At 41.0% G+C, this 22,792-nt stretch overlaps 1 protein-coding gene across 1 annotated transcript; it reads right to left on the reverse strand.

Annotated features, from left to right (window-relative positions):
• Window positions 1-1,064: 1,064 nt before the first annotated feature.
• Window positions 1,065-17,898, reverse strand: MAP3K8 (mitogen-activated protein kinase kinase kinase 8). Its single transcript, XM_057432676.1, has 8 exons — window positions 17,606-17,898; window positions 16,323-16,683; window positions 13,380-13,544; window positions 11,632-11,893; window positions 9,087-9,193; window positions 4,766-4,918; window positions 3,934-4,180; window positions 1,065-2,446 (listed from the first exon to the last, which is right to left on the reverse strand). Exons 2-8 carry the CDS (start codon window positions 16,656-16,658, stop codon window positions 2,313-2,315), a joined length of 1,404 nt encoding a protein of 467 aa, XP_057288659.1. The 5' UTR covers window positions 16,659-16,683; window positions 17,606-17,898; the 3' UTR covers window positions 1,065-2,312.
• Window positions 17,899-22,792: the final 4,894 nt, after the last annotated feature.

Here is a 22,792-nt window from a genome sequence, read left to right on the forward strand (position 1 = left end):
ACTTGTTGATTGTGTACCAGTCCTCTGAAGTGGTATTAACATAAAGCCTCATACTGTTTAGGCCTGTGGATATACCTAGGAAGAGCTAGACTTGGCTGGTTCACTCAGCCGAAACTTATCACCCATATCTGGCAATACATAAACTGCAATTACGTAGATAACCTGGTCACTTATTGCATAGTGTGAAGATATATAACAGCCATATACTGAGAACGAGTATTAAACAGCAAGCCTGTCCCTATATGCAGGTTCCCATGCTGAATCATTTCACTGGGTGGGGGAGAGCAACATGGCATTAAAGCACAAAAAAATAAAAGAAGAAAAATTAGTGTAATATTTTTCAATGGTCAAAGCCCCATAGCAGCCTGTAGTTTCGACATGGATCTCATTGGGAGTATTTAGGCACTTGATAAGTATCTGGATAACATCCAGCCACTATATGGTGGGGATTATCAACTTCATTTTATAGAAGGGAAACTGGGGAAGAGATTTTAAACCCATCTCCAGTTACCTGAAATGCTGCATCTCACTAATTCTACAATCTCATTAAAGATCAAAAGCCATCAGCAAAACATCAGAAGATTGAACCCAGATCTCTCAGGGCAAAGGTGAGCATCCATACCATTTGGTCATGTTTTCTTTCAGTCAGCTACACTAAAAGTCTGATCCCCAAATATCCTGATCACTACAGCCAGTACAAAGAGGGTTCCCTACACAGCTCTCCTCAGAGTAGCTAGTTATCTAGAGATTTTGTACAAAGTACTGGAGCACGTAGGTTATTCCCAGCAGGATTTTTTTGCAGCAATTAACATCAGCACTGAAGTGCTGCATGCACACAACCACTGGTCAACATCCAGGTGGTCCAGAAGGAGTGTTGAGGTCTGAGAAAGAGACCTCAGAAACACTTACCTGTCACCAAAGTCCAAAATCCATCAACACTGACCTTCATGTAACTCCTCAGTATGTGGAACAATGCATGCAGTGTACCTGAGCCACAGAAGGGGAGGCTGGAATAAACAGTCACAGCCCCATGCTGTTTTCATAGATGAAAGAAGAGTCACCACTTCTCAAGGCACTAGGCTAGATTTATTCCTTTGACCATATCAGTATCAAACTAGAAATTATCTCTTTAAGATCATGTGTTAGAAAGGAGCCGCATTAAATAATAAACATACGAAAAAGAGACTGTGCTTCAGAAAAGATTCAGTGTACAACATACATAGTATGCCATTTTAACACAAATGCTTATAAAGAGTCATCCTAAGCATCAAAGAGAGTTTTATAAAAGTTTACGTTCTCATCCCATGGGATGTACAGAACTATGCAGTTTACATAGTTTTACTATTATCCAAAACATCGTGTTTCAAATGCACGAGGCACAGCAACAACAATATAATTCCATTTCCATAGGAACATGAACACAGCCTGTCACTAGTGACATGCTTTCCAAACCATAGCACTCAGCAGTTATACACGTGTACAATTTTAAAGTATTAAAAAGCAAGAGTCCGGAGCCTGCCCACTGTTACCAATATGGAATAACATTCGATCTACCTTTGAGAACTACCCAGGATATCCTTGCAGTACCTGTAACATAGAAATTGGGTTGAGTCGCTGTTGTGCTTTGTCAGGGCAAGCTTGCTGTGCTATTCCCAAAACTAACCACTACAGAATTCCCTCCACCCATAAAGAGGGGGACAACACCCTGTTTAGCTCCAACAGCCCAGGGAAGATGCAAAGTCAAAACACATCAGTAACCAAGTGACATTTTGGCTCCAGAGATATATGACAGAAATTAGTTCAGCATAAAGGAGGCCCTGATTTCCACTAAGCATGACCAGAGACCGGCCCAGTCTCAAAGACAGAACAAGACTGAACCACTCTTTGACTGGTTACATCATGGACTTTTTTTTCTTTTGGAAGGTTCTCTAAGGACAGCTCAGAGAGACTGAATCTTACATCCCACATGCTCAATTGTTACTATCTTTCCATGGCAGTATTTGCAAGCATATATTGTAAGTTTTATGAAAGTGCGAGTCACAGCACAAGAAGATATCCCAGACGAAGATGTTCCCAGCAGTGTTCTTTTTGCCATCTTCTTGTTGGTCAACCAGCAGATGCATAAATGCTTGGGATCAGCTTATCAGAGCCCCTAAGGGTTTAGCTTAATAATCTGTGCAATTAAACACTATTCACATTTGACAGCCTACAATGGCAATATTTTTATGTACAAATTTGAAAATCAAGTCTTAAAATCAAGTTTTAAGAGGTAGAGGTCCATTTCTGACCTGCCAATATAAAATGTTCCTGGGTCAGTCGTATTCCAAGGCTGGTGGTCCCCTAACAATATTGAAGTAACCAGCTAGAGCTCCAAGATCTATGTAGAGTGATCTTTGCCTCTTTAGCAGGTCTGACTCTTCCATGCTCCCGGTACACAACGAGGAATCTGAAAACAAAAGAGATGAAGGATGCTATTATTGCACAAATAAGCTACATTAGTTCAATTTCATGGCTGTAGATATTACATTGGCTTAAAAAGCTTCATTTTAAGGACAACATGGCATAAACCTCATATAAAATAAAATAAAAGATAACAAATCAACCCACAGCTCTAGGCCAAAGAAAGGTAAGCAGTTTGCTACTGAAGAGAGCAAGTGTGTTCAACTATTTAAAAAACCAACTCCATCAGCTGGGACAGCTATTCAGAGCTTCCTTCTCCTCTGAGCAATAGTTCTAAAGAAGAGCTTGGTGGAGGGAAAAAACTGCTAACTTTCTGCCAGCTGAGAATTCCCCTTCACTACAGGGCAATTTTCCTCTAAACAGATGACATCCTCTCTGCATGTGATGATACAGAATATAGGACCCATCAGTCTCGGATTATTTTCTTTTTCTTTTAAATCAAGGTCTGAAGAAACCAGACCTGGTTTGCAACAGCAGAACTCCCCTAAATACTCATATAATGAGTGTTCTGGAATCTCAGGCATCTAAAGTTCCAGTTTAATGGTCAAATATTCTTTCATCTTCAAAAGAATTAATTCAGATGGCCTGAGACAGTCAAAGGATTATGCACCCACAAGGCAAAATTCAGAAGGAGCAATGCCATTCTAGATGCAAAGGCTGTGATCGATTTAAATGTTAAGTGGATTTGTTGCAACACTTATGCATTATGGCACTCGAAACTTCACACAAGTATCTTTTCAAATCAAATCACAATCAAATAAACCACTTGTCTGGGGTCAGTTTTTAAATGCCTTTTGTCAGGACCCTCCTAGTGTATTTATAAGCAAGAAAAGCATTTTTGAAGTCTGTTAGCAGGTTACTGGCACTAAATATCCCTTGGGCTTGATATTATCTAAGGACACACTGAGTTTCTTAACTGACTCATGTCTTATCCTTCATAAAGCACTTATTAATGCATAAGGCGAACCATGTTCTAGCCTACAGTCATTTTTGTCTTTTAAAACAAAGAGCTTGTACTACTGACACTCAGCAACATTACAGTTAGGGTTTTACATGTGCCTTTTTCTGTAAGGAGGTAAAAAGTGTTGGATTTGGTCCTGATGGTGGTTGTTGGACCTTTTGTTGTTGTTAACAAATCGCTATTATCAATAAAACATCTCTAGTACTGTGGCAAATTAAGGCAATTTGGCACAACAACCTTCAATTCCCGAAGTGCCCTGAATGACTGCCAGGGTTTTTAATGAGCCAGCCCTTCCGGAGCTGCAGAATTCAGGCTAAGTTCTTCCTCTGTTGAAGTCAATGGGTGTTTTACATAACACTTAATAAGCTCTGGATCTGATCTCATCTGATTGGGATTTTTATTTGTCTCTTTCCAGAAGCTTTTGGAGTTTCGTTTGGTTCTAAACATTCACTCAAATCAAGTTTTGACACAAAATCTACAAAGCACAAGCTAAGTAAGCCCAATATCATTACCTGTAATGTTTTCTGGCAACTGCAGCTCCTTCCTTGCAAGTAGTCTTTTTCGTTCAAACAATGCCGAGTCCAGACTCTGGCACCGCGGCTGTTCTTCTGGGGGTGGGTGTAAAGCTTCGTGCTTCAGTAAGTCTGCTGCAGACAGCCTGTGATTAGGATTCCTTTCTAGAGCTGCTTCTAGCATCAACCTCATGGCAGTGCTGCAGTCTTCAGCAATGTCCTCTAAAGGGGGGGCTTGCTTGTGTATCTGTTGGGGCAAAAAAAAAAGAAGACCACTGAAACAGTTATTCCAAAAACAATGAAAGAGGAAGTCACAGATAACCACATGAGCAGCCTGGGAATTCCCTGCTTACAGCTACTCATCACCTCCCTAAGTTGCACTGATCAATTAGAACAGAACATGGAAGTGCACAAAATCCATTTTTTCAAAATCAGATTTTATCATAAATCTAAAAACTCAAAGCAACTCCAAGCAAGCCTAAAATCCCATGCAAGGCAAATTCACCAGGTTTCTGTACCACACTGGAAGAACCAGAGAAGCAAATCTGTCAGTTTTTATCTGCACCTTCTAAGCAAGTAGAACACAGTGGGCTTGTTTCAATCAAGGGTTGCACTAACCCTGTTCTTGCAGTAAACCCAAAGCTGTATGTTGTGATTCAAACCAACTCAGCCTCTGTCTTCCCCTAAATGATCAAAACCCATTTCTTCACTCCCTCCCATGAAGCAAAAAAAGGATGATATCATCTCTCTGACAGTTTTTATATGACTGGAGCTTTCCCAACAAGAGTACAGAAAACTGAAACCAAGCTATGGCTTCGCTAAGGACACTTACAATATAGAGGTAAGATGGATATGCAGAACGAGGATATCTGTTCACCCAGGGTGGGATGCCAGTTTGCATATGAATAATGGTAGCTCCCATGCTGTAGATGTCCGCTTTTGTTGTGTGGCCTCTGCAAAGGATAACTTCAGGGCTCATGTAGATCTGTGAAGAACAGTCAAAAGAAAAGATTAATTGATAGGGTAAAACAACAAGCAAAGACAAACCGTGATATTTTGTGATCCAGGAAACTCCCCCCTGAAGGGGTGCATCCCAGTAGTGCCTGCAGCCTAAAGATGAAGCACCATCTGAGGAGTAAGAGTTTTCTGCTCTGCACATTACCACAACCACAGAGATTTTGTGGTCTGGCACCTGGACAAACTCCCTGGTTTGCCCTCCCCAGACAGGCCACAGCTCAGTGGCTATGGGGCTTAGCTGAGCTGTGAGAGATTGAGATTCAAGCCATGGCTCTGCTTCATTCAGTGGAGTAGCAGGAACCTCATCACTCCACAGCAAAAGGAGGTGCCTGAATTGTCAGTTTTGTTTTGTGGGTCTCTGCTGGGACTGCTCCATTCTGCTTGAACAACATGGATATGTACTAGGCTAAAAAGGAAGGGTGACCCCCACTGCTAGCCACCTAGCTGGGCGCAGAAGTCCACATCCCAAATCCCTGTTACACTGGGTACTACACAGCACGTCTGAGCAGAACTGACAGATGTATACTTTTCTTTCTTCCTTAGTCTTCTCTTCTCCTCTCCACCCCTTAGCCAATAACCTGCATGTTGGGCCATTACCCTAAGAAACGGGATGGTGAGAAAAAAGCCAGGTCTAAGGCTACACATTAAAATGAAAAGCTAGGTCTGTTAAGTCCTGCTGCATGCCCTTTCCACCAGGTGACTCCCAGAGCAGCTATTAAAGCAAGCATCCCTCTTCCATCCTTTTTTTTTTTTTTTCAAACCAAAAATTCTGATCTTGTCTAAACCAAAATACAGTTTCCATCCAAACATTGCACTGAAATGTTAGGATTTGTCAAGACCCTGTAGAAGGATCTGTTGGGAAGCTCCTGCCAGCTCCAGAAAGCTCGGAGTGTAGCTGGATTAGAACCAGACAGGCAGGATGCAGAAGGCACACCCCTTGGCTGGCAGGAGCTGCCCACACCACTCTGCCACCACCGAGGGAGTAAGTAGGTTTCAATGCAACATGGGCACAGCCCACAACACACTAGGTTAGCAAGCCGTCCTATTTGCTTCTGGTTTCTACTTTTCCCTCACCCAGTTTCCCTCTAAAGGAGCCAAACAGAACTTTTAATTAGTTCAAGTCATCATGGCACAAAGAATCAGGTTAAAAGCCATTAACTGACATAAGAGCAGGAAGTTAAGTCACCACCACACGGTTCGACTACTTATTACTACAGAGGATGGCTGTAGGGCTCATGCAAATTCCAAGGAATATTTCCCAGTAAATCACGTACCATTATCTGCAAAGAGAGCTTCTGACTGAAAGTGTGTGCAAAGGTTCAGCAGGGACCTACAGCTGCTACTTATTCCTATCCATTGCTTTCCTCAGGCCTAAAACAGAATAAGTATATCTGCACTTGCCACCTTTAAGTCTCATAAGGAGCAAATAACAGAATTTCTCTTCTTGTACAGCCATCAGCAAATAAAGTGCTACTTGAGTGAAATCTATATAAACAAAAAGCAGCTGCTTTCTTGAAGAAAAGAGGATGCTGAAACAAGAACCTGTCTGCAGTTACAGTCAGTGTAAAAATGCTCAAGATGCACCTTGATTGCACAGGGACAAAAAGCAAAAATGAGATGTGCACCAAAGCTGTGATTTCAGACTGATTTAAGCTGGCCTAAGACTGTTGTCAACCAAGGTAGGCAGCCCAAGCTCTGGATACCTTCCCATTCTAACTCCTTCCTACTGCTGGGCTGGCACTTGTTTGCCAGTCAGACCAGAGACACAACCCAGCTAAAAACCAGCCCTCCACTTCACGCTAGTTTAGCATTCCTGCAAATGAACCACACCTTCCACATTCAACAAAGCTTAGCAGGCAACTTTTTCGTCCCCTCAAATAGTTGTAACTGAAGCTTATGTTTTAACATAAGCTTATGTGATATTTAAACAAAGAAACAGAAGCATAGCAGAAAGTGTAGCAAATGCCTAGAAAAACTATTTCCTGCAGAGCAATTTCATCACAACCATGGTACATTGTGCTGCATGCCTTGTACACACACTGTTCATGAAGCCCAGGTTTGTCACTCTAGACCAACCAAACAAAATATCTTTCAGTCATTCTGTCCAGAATTTCAACAATTCATTTTAATAAACACAAAGAAGATTCACTACATTCAGACCTTCCATGCTATATAGAAGCAAATAAAAATCCTAAACCCCCAGAGGAAAATATGCACAGGAGAAAGATAACTCCAACTGCCACTTCCTTTGTGGACACAAGTCCCTGCTGGTACCAGACCTAAGTGAAACCAGCCAGTTCATGGGCATGATGCTGCATGGCAGTAATGGAGCCCTAGCAAGGGGTTGCACAACTACATGCAGGCACAGCACTCCTGGACAACTGCAACACTTCTTAAGGCTGCATAACAGAGGGTGAAAAACTCAAGAAGACTTTGGAGAGTCAAGATCTTACTTTGAAAAAAATCAGTGTTATCAGACTACAAAGAGGATGTTTGTAGGTGACTGGATTAGGCACTCCACTAAACTGAACACAGGCAATGGGGAGAGGAAGATGCCTAGGAGGAAGCCTGTGAAAACCTTTAGATTAGCATTCTTCACGTTCCTGTGAGCCTGTGGTATTTGAAATACTCCTTTCCCATCACTCTTTCTGAAACCTTACTCTGGCCTGTGATGCTGCAGCAGCTGGCAGGATTGCTGGTTCTGAGGAATGAACACCTCTCCCCTGAGACAGCAAACACCAAGCACCACTATGTTTCAGGGTCGTGAGGATTACCTGCTCAGTTCTGAAGGCATGAGTGCATGTGCTCAACAATACAGAATAATTTTCTTCCTACTAAATGAAGAACTAAGTGTTTTTCACAGCTGTTCTTACCAACATGAACTTGGCCTGTCCTCCAACAGACAGGAGTGGATCATCAGCAGCCCACTCCACAAACCTGGATATTTCCTGTTTATATACATCTCTGTCCTTGGGAAATACCCTACCAGGGCTTCCAACTCATTTCCACCGTTTTTCTTATTCTTAACAGCACACAAAACCCCCTTAAACAAACAAAAAACCCCACCCAAACCAAAATAAAACCCCATGAAGCACATATATTAAATGCCTGAAAGTATGTTGCCTCCAGTACAGTAAGCATTTTAAGCTCTTAACTCCCCTGGACAGAAAAACAGTGAAAACAAATGTTCAAGTATTTTCCCAAATATTGAAAAAAATAAGCCTGACATTCTGTGAAATCCTGGTTTATCCCACCCTTCCAAGGAGTGAAATGTGCTTCATCAGTTATACAAGTATCTCCTCTAAACACATGCCTATGCTGTGGAAGACTATCTGAGTGGTAGGCACCAACATTTCATGTAAACAAACTCCTCAGGCAAGGGAGAGCATGCAAAGCCACATCTGCAACAGCTATCCAAGTTAATTGTTGCTGCTTGGTTGTTTGCTTAAAGCTTCAACCCTGGGAACACCTTGACATGACTGCAGCTCAAGTAGCATGAGGGACCTCTGTGCATGTTCAGCATCAAAGTCATTGAGAACATTTAAAATTGCCCCACCTTCATCAATGTAATGCCTAAGCAAGTTTACCAGATAATCATCAGCCATGCCATACATAACCCCTGAAGAACAAGAGGGTTACATTTAGATAGGGAACGGAGCTTAGAAATGCTAAGGGATGAAATCCAGAGGTCTGTAGTTTCTGTGGTTTCAAAGAAGGAGTCATAATACTGTGTTGAGCAGGCCACCCCAGTCCATATCTCCAAAGAAATCCTTGCTAGAGGAAAGAATAAATTCCTGTTTGAAGTGTCTCTGACCAGCAGCTGATCCACTACAAGCAACTCTCCTCAGGGTACTGTTCTTTTGACTTCAGTGACCCCCAGTCTCAATTTGACTTGATTTAATAATCACTAACGAATGGGACTGCAGTGAAGGTGACATGGCTTTTCAAGTGTAACACCAGATTCTCCATTCAGCAAGTTGAAAATAAAAATATAATTAGGATTACATTAGTGTTTGTTTGTAACTTTTTGGTAAATTTATTATAAAACTATTTTGCCCAAGCTCCAAATTTGAGCCCAAGCATCACAACAGTGGGAGTAATACAGCAGAACGGCTTTTGTTCCACCAGCTCCTTACCTCTGTTCCTCTGAGGTCTTTGGGATAGTAAATGTCTTCAGTCATTTGAACACTTAGGCCAAAATCCACCAAAACAGCCTTAGTTGACATAAAGACAATGTTGCTTGCTAAAAGAAAATTAAAAAAAAAAAGTCAATATTTAAGTTTCTAGCATGTTCCACATTTACTTTACAATATGCCTGTTTCACTTGGATGTTGGCCTGAAAAGAGAGATTAGCACAACCTATCTCTATAACCGACAGTCCTTCTCCTAGCTAAAACCAGTCTGTTAGTGATTGGGTCCAATTTTAAATTGTATCTTATATAAAACAAACTGGACTGGTTTATGTAAAAGCATAATCAATGTTTGGTCATTTTCCTAGCTATTAAAAAGAGAGAGAAAGAGAGAGAAAATGGCTAAGGTAAGAACAAAGGTGGAAGACAGGTAGGCCCCTCAGCACAAGACTTGCTCTGAAGATGTTTAATGTTCTTCAAGGTAGAGAGCATGCTGTGCAGCTCTGGCTATAAACAACATAACTGTTGATCACCAAGACGTTTCTCTAACACTAACGATTTAAATGAAGACAGAAGTAGAGAGTAACAAAGGCCCCTCTACAGCAGCCACACCAGTCTCTTGCACTGCAGTCAGTGAGAGCAGCTCAGTGTGATGACAGAGGACAGACTATGGCTGCAAGAGTAAAACAAGAGGGACAGTTTCGAACTCCCACTGAATTGCTGCAGCATCTAGGTGCTTAATTCACTTTCCTTCATAAAACTCTGCCTAAGGCACAACTTTGTACTCAGAGGCCTTCTTTGAAGTTGTATTTCTGATCAAATATTTATGAAGGTAGTGCTCTGCATAAGCCTTGAAAAATTCTTGTTTGCTGTTTCAGAAGAAGTGGACAAGTGAAGTCTCCAAGTTAAACAACAGAAACACATTTTCTCCCAGAAGCTGTGGGTCATTTTCCACCTTGACAGCATCCACACACCATCCAGTGGAAAGATGCAGGCTTGATTTCAGCAGTACCTGAAGCAATCCTTCACATAGCTGCCTCGTTACCAGTGCTACAAAACTGCATAAATAAATATGTAATTTTAGGGATACCTTTGAAGATAAGGATTTTAAACACCACATAAAGGATAAGACAGAGGGCCACACTGCCACAGCACAGCAAACTCTGCTGCCTGTTTGGCACTGTTCCCAGCCCAAGCTTTGGCTGGTTTTGGACTGAAGTTTTCCCCATCAAACACCCTCGTGATTTAAGTGTTTTCCAGCCAAGGGTTAACATAAGTGTCAGCACTGAACTGCCACTAAGAGCCAACAGAAAATTATCCTCCCCTTCCTTCAGCGCAATCTTTCTCTCAGTAAAATCCCTACCTCCTCCTGCGTCAGCAGGACAGAGACTCCATAGTAGCAGCTGATGAAGTAAGGAATAGATAAGAGATGTTTGGGAAACAGCCTTTCCTATTGATTTTGCATGTTGAGGGAAAACCCTTGAGCAGAGGACATCTCACCAGATAGTAAAGAAGAAAAAGGCTGAAAAAAAGTGGAACACACATCCACCATGTTTAAGAACAGGCTGGTTCTCCTCTACACTATTTAGATGTAGTGGGTTGGGTTTTTGCTGGTTTGTTTTTTAAACCTTTTAATTAATGTCATTGTTACTGACAATTACAATACACCCATAAAAAAGACTCTTACTACAAGAAAGCAAGCACAACTAATGGAAAAATTAAGCAATTTTATAGTTGTCAGAATCTCAAAGACTTACATCAAAAGAACTGACCTACATTAATTAAAAAAACCAAACAACAAAACGGAGCCAAAAATTTAGCAATTCCTGATAATCATGTTCTGACAACTATTTATTGTAACAGTTCAGTTTGAATATTTCTATTTTAAACCCTCAAGTTTAGCAAAAATTAACTCAGAAGAGATAAATCTTCGTTAGAAACACTGTTACTAAAAAGGCAGAATTTATCTGTGTGCAGGGGGAGGTGGAGCTGGGAGAAAAAGTATGTCATATCAAATGTAATACATTAAAATTTTAAAGCAATTAATGTATTTAATTTAGGTTTAGTATCAATATCAATTGGTAATACCCAGAGCTTTTTAAAAGTAAATGTACTAAAATTTGCAGCAACTGTCGAAAGACAATGACAGTACAAATTATGTATTTAGCTCCAAAGTGCCTCAAACTGAAGAAAAGTTATGTTTCATGCAGAAACATAAAACCTAAAAAATGGTGCAAGTGGAAGGCATGCATGGAAACAGTCAGGATGAATTTACATGAAAAGAGGGAAACTTCTGGCTTAATACAGGTTAATAATTTTGTTCATTTTCATTAGGTTTTTATTTCAAATTGAGTTTCAGAAAAGAAAGGCAAAGGAACTATGACTTTCGAGCCATGCTCTCCCCTGCACTGAATTAATAAATAGTGTAAAAAACAATTATGTCCAGAATCCTCCCAGAGATACAAGGATACGTGCTCCAGCTCAGTCCCAGGCTCTCCACCACAGTCCGAGCCCAGCCTAGACCAGAAAGCACCCCAAAGAACACACATACGTTTGATATCATGGTGGATAATCCTCTTGGAGTGGAGAAAGTCAAGTCCTTTCAGAATATGCTTTGTCACCCAAATGATTTCAAATTCTCTCATAGGACCACAACTCTCCAGCTTTTCCATGACAGATCCTCCCTCTCCAGCTTCCATAAAGAGATGGATCGTCTCATCCCACAAAATAGCACCGTATAATTCAGCAATGTTTTCATGACGGAAACATGCCTGTATTTCAACATCCGAGGGTTTGAACTGTTCCACTGGGACCTAGGACATTGAAACAAAGCCAGACAAAACGAACTCAATAAGCACGTTATCCATACTTAACACTAGTTATCCTACAGATTAAAATGGAAGAAGGAAGCAAAGCACTTCCATCCATTTGCTAAAATACAGAACTTTATTTTGATCCTGTGACCTGTTCTTCCTTTCCACTTGAGATACATCCTGTTTAAAGTTGAGAGAGTTTTTTGGAATCACGCCCAAATAAAAAGTGCAATCTTCCAGAAAAAGCAGTGTAGCAAGAGTTATTCCCGTCAAAATCTGGTGGTTATGCAAAAGCTCTATGCAAACTTCCTGGTGAAAGAGATAAAAAATCCCTCTGCTTTTTCCATTAGCTTTGTGCTGTCTCATCTGCTTTACCAGAGCTATATATGTGACCCGTGAATCAGTGCTTGCAGCATCCAGCACAGTCTACAGACTAACCATACTCAGGACTTTCCTGACCTTGATTCAATCCTTATCAGCACTGATTTATGGCTTTATGAAACCTGCTTGAAAGCAAGCACCCAGCAGCACAATATTTCTTTACCAACAGCAGATTGCTAACACAATAAAAGCCGTGTTTACTTATAAGCAGAAGGGCTGCTACCGCTCTTTTTATTTTCTTTCCCTCAACCCTGTGGTTGTGAACCAAATAGAATGCTAATATTTTTAATTGCAATGAGAAATACTCTTTGTATATTCAGGAACATTAGGGTGCTTTAATTCTGCAGTTGGTTATACAGGAGCAGCAAACTAAATCTGCCCCCATATGGATGCATTGGCTGCAAGGGAAGTACATACACAACTGCCTCCTCAACTCTTTCACACACAAAAGTAATACAGGTGTTTAGGCACATGCTGGGGGATACAGAGTAATGTCCCAGATGAACTCGTACTGGCCCTAAATATTTACTGCTCAATTCAGAGTACTATGTTCAAAGGTAAAGTTGAAAGAAAACACTGGCTTGCTTAAAAATTGGGGGGTGCTCAGCAGTTTTCTTGAGATATCTCTCAACCTTAAGCTCAGTCAGGACCCAAAACACAATGAGAACTGCATGTAAGCTGAGGTCTCAGAGACATTAATGGCACTGGAGTAAAGGAAACTTAAGCCTAAGGACCTCAGTTAAAGTACAAGATCCTAAAACTTTCTGCAGCCACGGGGTTTTGCTATCACCTTCAGCAGAGACGTGATCTCATGCTGGTATTTTACCACTGTGAGTATAGTAGGACTAGTAGAAATTCTTCTACCCCCACACTGCAGCCCATGTGGCAGTTACACATACTTCCAGATACTTTCAAAATGCAGAAACTTTTGCAGCCTCAGAGCCAGAAAATTAAAACATTAATTTTTCCTACCTTGTGTAGGGGAACAAAACCAAATTGATTATCAGCCTAACAGTGGAATTTGATGCAGACATGCTTGAAAATATAGTGTATGTACTATGTCATACAATATTTGCTCAGAGATAAAACTACTGAACTAACATACCAGTTTGCATGCCATTCGTTTCTTGGTTTCTCTATCTTGGGCTAAGTACACCTTCCCAAAAGCTCCCCGAGGAATAAAATCAGAGCCAATGTTCCTGTAAGTTAGCTTCCATGGAAACAGGAGCACATCTGAGTCAATTTGGTAGCGCCCGTTCTTGGGTGTGATCTGTGAGTTAAATTAAAAACAACAAAAAACCCCACAATGAAATTAAAACTACTTCAAGCCTAATTAATTTTATACATGTAGTGGAAAAGAAAACAATATAACACATATATGTGCATGATGCATGTGATCTGTTCAGCAGTCTTTATTTAGAAACACCAAATGGGAACAGCATGTGAGGTGCGGCATTCATTCACAGCCCAAGCATCCATGTTTCTCTCCAGTGACTAACTTACAAAGTGTAAGTTGCAATTAATTGTCTTGAAACAACAACAACAGCTGCTGGGTTAATGAAATTACCCACCTCTTGTTATTAGATTTACCTGCACATGTTTGCCCTTCCTGTAATCTGCTAACTTGTTATGCCACATACCTGTTACTCACAGGCTATCTTATACAATGTGAGCAAGAGTTTCAGCATTTCCCAATATCACATGTACTGCTAGGGGAACACATTTTCATTTTCCATCTTGTATCAGAGTTTCTACTGTTTAGTAAAAGAAGTCTGTAAAGAAGTCTGCCAGAGTTTTATCAACCACCTTCTCCTAGTTTTATACTGTTGTTGAAATAAAAGGAGCATGAGTCATACTGTCTGCTTTTGGTAGGTAGTGTTGGGAGCTTTGGTTCTCTGTACTGTCAACAAGGGAAGGAGGGCTGGTCCAAGAGCAACTCACAGCATCTAAGCCAGTATCTTGCTCTAAATCTTCCTCTGAAACAGCTCCCTCCCTCCGCACATGACAGAGAGACCAAACTCCCTAACTACAGCCATGTGAGTACTGCCTTATGTTTGATGTTATTTCTTCAACCTCTTAATATTCTCTAAGGTAAAGAACTAGTAACGTTTCCTATGAAAACACTTCTAATTTATTTAGGGATTATTTATTTAGGGAGTATTGTCAGTATCTGGGAATATGATTAACCTATTTACTGCTACTTTATCAAGATTCTTGAAGACATGTAGAAGCACATCAAAGATATTTATCACTTCACATCTGTCACATGGCCTCACATACTCAGCTCTTCAACTACTCTTTTTAAGATAACAGCATATTAGTAGATTATTTGGTTTAGATTTCTTTTTAAGATGTAACACAATATTTCTGTGCTTTAACACAATTTAATCTTCATGATTTTCAGTTGAGAAAGTATCTTCTTGACTACCAAAACTGTCAGTTGTAACTAGTATCTACATGAACTGAGTTAATTCTTTGAAGTTCATAATTTTGTGGAGGGTAAGTTCTTAACTGTTGGGCCAGAGGGGTATATTTAAGAAAAAGTATTTTGCTTAGGATATACAGAATGAGCCTCCCCTCTACTTATCAGAACCAAGGGAAAGATGCTAGCAATCCGTACATCCCACCTGCTTGCTTCTGCATTTCAAGGGGTTGAGACCAGCTAATCCACATGGGTTACACCTATCCTGGAAAGTAACACAGATGGAGTGGATTGGATTCACAGAACAAGAAAGCAGTGACCAGCACACCATTCACATTTCCTGGAGGCTTTTAGGACTAGTCCCTAGCCTGGTCTCACAGATTGCGTGCTCATCTGTGGCTGTAGTGTATCCACCAGTTTAGTTTTAACTGAAAGAAATCCAGCTTGTGCACTCCAAGACTTCGTGACACGAGCCATGGGTCAGTGGGGGTCACCAAGCAAACAGAAACACTCCTGATCCTAACTAAAATGCTGTAGATATTTACAATGTAGATGCACCTGCTGGAAACCATGTACGGGTAATGCCCTGCCTCCAATCCTCAGTTGCTTAATGGGATCATGTGCACCTAATTGTACTTGGTTCATACCAATTGCATGTAGAAACAACATGCAAAAAAAACAACCATGAGTACGTAGAACAGTGTCTATCCTATGTATAGGAAACATTTAATATTACTAAGTGTCCTTTCAATGTTACAGAGTTTAAAAGTGACGGTTTTGCAATACTGCAATGCTTTCTTCAAAGAGGGACAAAGCAGTACCCTGTGCTACTTCACACCCAAGTAATCAGTATGCCTCAAGCAACCAATGTTCACATATAAAACATATTACATGCAAGATATTTAAGATTATAGATGCAGAATATCTTAAGAAAATAAAGCAGCAGCAGAAGCATATATGAATAAGCTTCCATTTCATAACTGATTATTTCCAGCACAACTGTTTCTAAATAGAAGTCCAATGATGCTAATGTCTACAGATGCTTGTAGAACACAAATCATTTTAGGGGGAAAATTAACATCTCTCAAACTATTGCACTCATACTTTAATTTCGCAGTGTGTGATATTATGCAATATTGTAATTCCAAAAGTCACTGTTGATACTATATGCTTTTTCTCCTTACTTTGTTGTATTTTACATTTTGTGCAATTAGAATGAACTCAGTAAGTATACCAAAATAGATCCTAGAACTTTATTTGGAAGTTTTGCATAGTCAACTCTTTTTACTGCATAAGGCATTGGAAAATCCTTACCATCTCCCAAACCTGCAAGCCATCATAGTTGTGGTTTTTGCTTTTTTACTGCATGTTGGGAAATTTTTTCTATTCTCTAGGGATATGAAGAGGCAACATAGAGTGGCACTTGCTGAACAACAGACCTTTCTTCATAGCTGCCTGAGACTGTAGGGGCTAGACTTGATGTCCTCAGAGAACCCCTCCAGTCCCAGGGCTGCCCACAGAACCACAGCCTGACTGTTACTCCCAGGACTGAAGATGAACTTTGTTTAGATTCATTAAAAACTTCTAAGGTCTACTAATTTTCATATAAAAAGAAAAGAGACATACCATATTCAAGAGGATTCCAGATTCTTGCTGTCTGCATCCTTTAAATTGTTTTGCAGTGTTAGACACCTGATTTGCAAATGCAAGCAGGTCTTCCACAGTCCCGTATTTGACAGATGACATCAAAGAAACCTCCCTTTCACAAAACAGTAAAGATTCTGCACTTTCTTCATTCTGATTTGCTTCTTCACACATTGCAATTAAGCTGTCTTCATAGACTGCAAGGTCTCCAGCTGGATAAAGGTTTTCCATGATGTCTATCACCTCAGACATATTTAAATTAGTTAGCAACAAGTCAATCTCCTCTTTGCTATCACTACCCGTGCTCATATACTCCATTACTGTTCACTTTGCAAAACCACTCCTGAAAAAAAAGGAAAGAAACAAACCTGAAAACACTTTTCACCTAAATTTGTTTTAGTAAAGTAAGAGTGAAAAGAAGTGATCAGGGTGATAAGTGATAATTCAGCATTATACAGTTAGGTTTAAAATTATTATTAAAAAAAACCCAAACCTGTAATTAGTAGCCTGCGTGAAGAGGAAATGGAGGAAAAAAAAGTCTTTGGCAGTGAAATCTTATTTAGAATTTATTAGGGAACCTATCCTGTCATTCATTCTTGGAATTTACGTTGATAAAGCTTTTTGTTAGTGGAACTGGACAGTAAAGAGCACAAACTGGTTATATTTTGCTGGATATGCAAAAATGAAGTAGCATCCTCAATACAAATGAATGAATTTATTATTTGGAAATGAATGACAGAAAGAGACACAAACATACTCAATTAGTTTATCCCCAAGTTTTTATGAGCAATTTATGTAATGTGTCCAGAATGGGGAGAAGGTCATGGAGTAAAAACACTCCACTAGTAACAAGCGGCTGTTAATATCATTGCTTAAAGCACAAGTAAATCACCACCTGACATACGCAATCCATCTTTTTCACAAAAACTGATCTAGAACTAGACTGGAACTGAAACTTTCACCAGTTTCAGAAGAAAGTCAGAAACTGAGTTATAACAGCAACGACTTTTTGAAACAGTTTTCAGCAGATTGTCCCGCCTTAATAGTCCTAAAAATAACTTCTTAAGATAAATCTTGACCATTTTGCTGCAGTCGATTTTCACTACAAGAAACTGGGTTCAACATCCCAAAAAGTCCCTTCCCATCCCAGGTTCCTACTTTAAGTCAGAGAGAGTTACTCTATTCAAGTTAAAAACATATGCATGGTCAGTAATTAAAATACTTACATAAATAGTTTTCAACACGTAAATGTCTAGAGCACTTACCTTGTATTTATCCTGGTTACATCACACAAAACCATCAAAACCACCTCAATATAATCCCTAAAGTTGTCATGTTTCTTGAACCTGTGTTTACCACTGATGACAATTTCACAGCGTTCTGTAGCAGTCTATTAAAAAAAGCAAAACAAATAAAACCATGGCATACTAGTTCAAGCAGAAGGACTGGTTTACACTCATACAATCATTTGCTTCACAGGCTTCATGGAAAGAAAAACTAGTAATCACAAGGCTGAGATAACAGGGGATTTTTCTGCAGAAAAAGATGACACCTCAAAAAAGAATCATCATCCAGATTTCCAAGTAGTAGTGAAAAATATTTTTTCCACGGCTAGGTCTTGAGTTTTAGTCTCCCTGCCTCATGCTTGCTAACAGTAAAGAAGAGAAGGATCTCTTCTTCCTCTAGCAGAGCCAAGCAGATCATGCCCTATTTAGAGAGCTCTCACTTCCCTTTTTCATAATCCACTGCAACCATCTATTTTGGGTTAAAGATAACAACCATACAAAAAGCTAATTAAAAAAAAAACAAAAACAAAACCAACCAAACAAAAAACCAAACAAGAAACAAACCCAAAACCAAAAAGAAACCAAAAAGAAAACAGAAAAGAAAAGCAGCAATCATAGCCTATTTATCTCAAGGACAAACGGCAAACTCGGTCCCCTGAGGCCATGAAGCAATGCCGGTTACCCAGGTACAGTTTCTGGTTATGATTATTATCTTTCTAACCCTCCCCACAAGGATGTGGAAGCTTTGTGGCACGTATTTCTCATGGGTTAGAGTATTTACGTCAGCTCTAACGTTGAAGAAAACCAAGTAAAATGACGCATCGGACTTGGAAAAGAAACTCAGACCATGTGCTGCGAGTTCGAAAGGCAGGACAGGACAGCTCAGCAGATGCAGCACAGGAAAAGGCAAGTGGAGTGCCTGTGATGCAACACGCTCCTTTCCAAACCCCCAGAGGTGACAGTGGCAGAGCAGCACTGTGCCCCTCCCTGTCCCCCCAAGAGAGACACAGCGACTTTCATCAGCACTCCACCAGCTCACCCAAGCCTCCTGTCAACTTGACAGCAGCCCGGTGGGAAACCTTGTGGTCACTAGCACTACTCAAGCAGGGAGACTCAGGTTTTATACCTGGGATGCTGAGAGAGGTCAGTTTTTTCCAACCTACACAAGATGAAATAGATACTTGGGGTGTTTTCTAACCTCTAGCATCCAACCTTCCTGCTCTATACCCAGTCTAAAAGCTGTTGACAAGTCATTTCAGAGTGTTTACTCTTCATTGTAAAGGAGATTTCTGGGTTTCCCCACAGCAGTACTTTTATTCATTACCCACCCCCCCCCTTTTTTTTTTTAAGGTGCTGAATTATTGGGGGTCGAGAGAAAAGAAACAGTACAGTCATAAAAGGAACTGAGAGACTGCAAGTGTGAAGTCAGGTAAAGTTAGAAACTAGTCCCAAGGGACTTTCTAGAGAAAAACACGACCCCCTAGATGCTTGGGTCTTTTGTGAATAAAGACAAGCATGTACCACAATTAAACTAATTCACTCTCTGATAACCTTTTCATGCATGAGGCATCTGTACAGTTTAAACCAAATGCAACTTTCTGTAAATGCCAGCTCTTCTCTGTTCCTCAAAGTGTTCCAAAACTACATCACGATACTAACAATACTCTTGATAGTGTCACTATTACCCCAAAAGCTCTGAATAACAAGAAAAAGTGATTACAACCCATGCATTCTTAGTTCTGTGCTTTTAGTGCTTAAGAAAAGCTGCAGAACCCTCATTCACATCTGCAACTACCTGAAAGGAGATTGTAGCAAGGTGCACATCAGTCTGTTCTCCGAAGTAATACAGGGCAAGAGGAAATGGTCAAGTTGCACGAGGAGAAGTTTAGACTGGATATTAGGAAAGATTTCTTCACTAAGAGGCTTGTCAAGCACTGGAACAGGCTGTCCAGTGAAGTGGTTGAGTCACCAAGATGTGTACATGTGGCACAGTTTAGTGCTAGACTTGGCAGTGTTAGGTTAACGGTTGGACTCTATGATCTTAAGGATCTTTTCCAACCTTAACGATTCTACATTTTCCCTGTATATAGCAAATTTTAAACACTAAATGTTGACACAAGAGCAGTGACTAGACTTTGCAAAACTGATTTTTTAAATTATGCAGCAATTTATGCATTAAATTTTCACCACCAGCAAAAAAAGGTGTCCATTTGCTAACAGGGCCATCCTTCATTTTTATCCCTAAAATCCTGTACTAAAACCTGTACTGAGGACCCAAGTAATATTCTAAATTACAATACAGGTACATACAGAAATTATATCACTAAGTATGCTTTACTTAGGTTCTCAGTTAAAAAAAACTGTTCTTACCTACAGTGGAAAAATAAAACTAAATATAAGCACTTAAGTCAGTTTCTAAAGCACAAGACTCTTGCTCCAGTTCTGCCATTATTTCAACATTGCCACATGAGTAATTTGCAAGCCAAAGGTTTACTTCTCTATTTATCACAAGTAGCTTTTCCTTAAACCCTATTTTTTCTTTTTTTTTTTTTTTTTTTTTTCCTTCTGAGAAGTGTGTTGCTTGACAGCATCCTTACATCCACCATATCGAATGAACAGTAACTGGACACCAGCCTTCTGAGATCCTGGGGGATTTTTGTGTGTCAAGAATCAAGAAGGCAAAAAAACCCAAACAAAACCTACAATAAAATCAACCAAATACCACCCTCCCCCCCAAAAAAAAAATACCCTCCTCATCCTTTGCCTCCCCCCCCCCAAAAAAAAACCAAACCCAAAAAACTAAAACATCAAAGCACCAAAAACCACAAATCCAACTGATCAAAAGCTGCACCGACTGGCTTAATACGATCCTACACCCATAATAAAGATTTCTTGTGCTGCTTTTAGGGGATAATTTAAAAAAAAAATGAATGGCAAATAATTGTCCATAAGCGATGAAAACAAGTTACTATTCGCTTTTACTAAAAGCTACCGACAGACATTAAGAACCACAGTCCCTTCGGAAAAAAAAAAAAGGGGGGGGGGGGGGGGGGGGGAAGAAAAAGCTCTGCTATTAAGAAACAAGAATTATCAACAATTTCAACTTCTACATCATCGCAGTTTTTCACTCGTGCTACAGAAAAGTGTTCGTGCGCTCCCTCCCCGTCCGCTGCCTGCGCAGACCCCGGGAACAGCAGCACAGGTGCTGCGGATCAAACGGCTACAGCGCAAACACGGTGCACTGCGAGCGGAGGACATTCAGAAGCCTCCCCAGCCCTATTCCCGCACTTCCATCCCTGCTGCCAGCCGGCCGAGCGGGGAAGTAGCCCAGCTGTCTCCTCACCGGCACCGCAGTTCCGTCCCTTCCCATCCTGCCGGCGCTGTCCCAGGGCTTCTCCCGCCTGACCCGAGGCCCCACTGCCCCAAGCCCGTTCCGGCTTACCCGCGGGACGCCAGAAGCCGTTCAGTCAGTCCGTCCGTCCGTCCGTCCGTCCGTCCGTCCGTCCGTCCGCACGCCGTGAGCGCCGGGCGCTCTCGGCCGGATCCCGCGGGGAACTCCCGGAGGCGGGGAACTCCCGGAGACGGGGAGGGCGCAGGTGGCACCGCCCGCTCCACGTCGAGGGCGGGGGACCGGGACGGCCCCGGCCGAGGTTTCTATTTCGGCTTCCTGGAAGGGAGGAGCTGCACCGCCCTGCTCTGGGCGCCGCCACGACGCTACCAGAGCCCCGGTGCCATCCGTGAGCCCCTCGGTCTCCCCTGTCACGGGCGCATCTAGGGGGATCCTGCCAGCTCCCTACGCACACCGAGTTCAAGCATTATTAACGACTGGCTTGATGACCTTTAAGGTCTTTTCCAACATAGCTGATTCTATGGTTACAGGAATAAAAATTCAGCTGAAACTGGTGGAATACAGGACAACAACGTGAAGGATTTGTTAGCGGCGGTGGGATTGAAATGCTCTGGGGACAGCAGTGTAAACTTGGTAATTGCTAAAATTGGGCAGGATTATATTTTATTTCTCATCCAAAAGGTAGTAACTCCTGCAAGGACTGCACTGCCCAGCTGTTCCTCTTCACCGAATTAGCTTTTAAGGAGAGAAGTGACACCTCTGGATCACCAAACCCAGTTGCCGCAGCACTAGGAGCAGATGATGTGAACCTGCCTCAAGGTCTCATGAGACAGAAGCTGTATTTTCTGTTTATTATCTGCACTATAATGAGTATTTGCTTACTGAAGTTGGTGGCAAAACTTTCATTTTAAAGCTTCAGAACACTCTCCTTAGGCTCCAGTGTTTATTATCAGTACATACAACTCCTTTTCTGTTTCCATTACCTAGACACACCGATTCCCTTGTTTAAAGGTTGCACATTTGTTACGTGCCTTGTGCTGTTCAAAACTGCCCAAAGTATGGCACAAATGACATTCTGAAATGTGTAGGGAACTAGACAGGCTCACTAGCTGATTTTGTTTCCCTTAGCATCACAACTTAGCATGTGGAATACTGCTAGCAGTGTTAAGATCTGTTCACACAAGGTTTCTTCTCCAAAATACACAGATGATAAACACATCGGCAAACCTCCATAAAGAAATACATATCTATGTTGAGTTGGACCTTGCCCAGTTGCACTAACTACTCTGTACATTTACTAAGAAACACCTGTGAAAAAATGCAAGCAAGCTTAAGATCATTGAAATAAAACCAGAGGAAGGAAATTGAAGGCGACTAAGGAAGCAGGCAGGCTACAGGAGAGGTAAAAAGGAGAGAGGCCAGGCCTAGAAGAAGGCAGAATTGGGAGCACCTTGAATGTGAAAGGTTAAAGCTGAGCAAACACATTCTTACACACAGCACCTCTCAAGCTAGGAAACCTTCGGTATCCTCTTTGAGGAATTTGCTTGGGTTATTAGTGTTCCTAAACCCACAATTAATTTTAATGAATCCATTTTCCTTTTTTTAGACCAGCTTCAAAGGGAAAAAGAGGAGGAGTTTCTCTCCACATCACTGCATTTACAAAGGGCAAGTCATAGGATTCCAGAGGAAACTCACCATGGAAAGATGGAGGAAACACAGGTTTCTGCTCCATGGCATGTGTATGTAGGGTATAAACTGAAATGCAGTATTTAAAAAGCAATCTACTCAGATTCAGGATCATCCTAGGATACAAACCC

The sequence above is a fragment of the Pezoporus wallicus genome, unplaced genomic scaffold (genome assembly GCF_028554395.1).
Source record: "Pezoporus wallicus isolate ANWC-B61680 ecotype Strahan unplaced genomic scaffold, APGP_CSIRO_Pwel_v1 scaffold_2584, whole genome shotgun sequence".
Taxonomy (NCBI): Eukaryota; Metazoa; Chordata; class Aves; order Psittaciformes; family Psittacidae; genus Pezoporus; species Pezoporus wallicus.

Bases quoted from the DNA above. Each gene is read 5' to 3' on its own strand.
- MAP3K8 (XM_057432676.1), bottom strand. From the start codon at position 16,658: ATGGAGTATATGAGCACGGGTAGTGATAGCAAAGAGGAGATTGACTTG. The intron at 4,181-4,765 runs GTAAGTGTCCTT...TTGCCCCAACAG, and splicing joins ATCCATCTTACCTCTATATT to ATACACAAGCAAGCCCCCCC. The intron at 2,447-3,933 runs GTAATGATATTG...TTTTGTTTTCAG, and splicing joins GTTGCCAGAAAACATTACAG to ATTCCTCGTTGTGTACCGGG.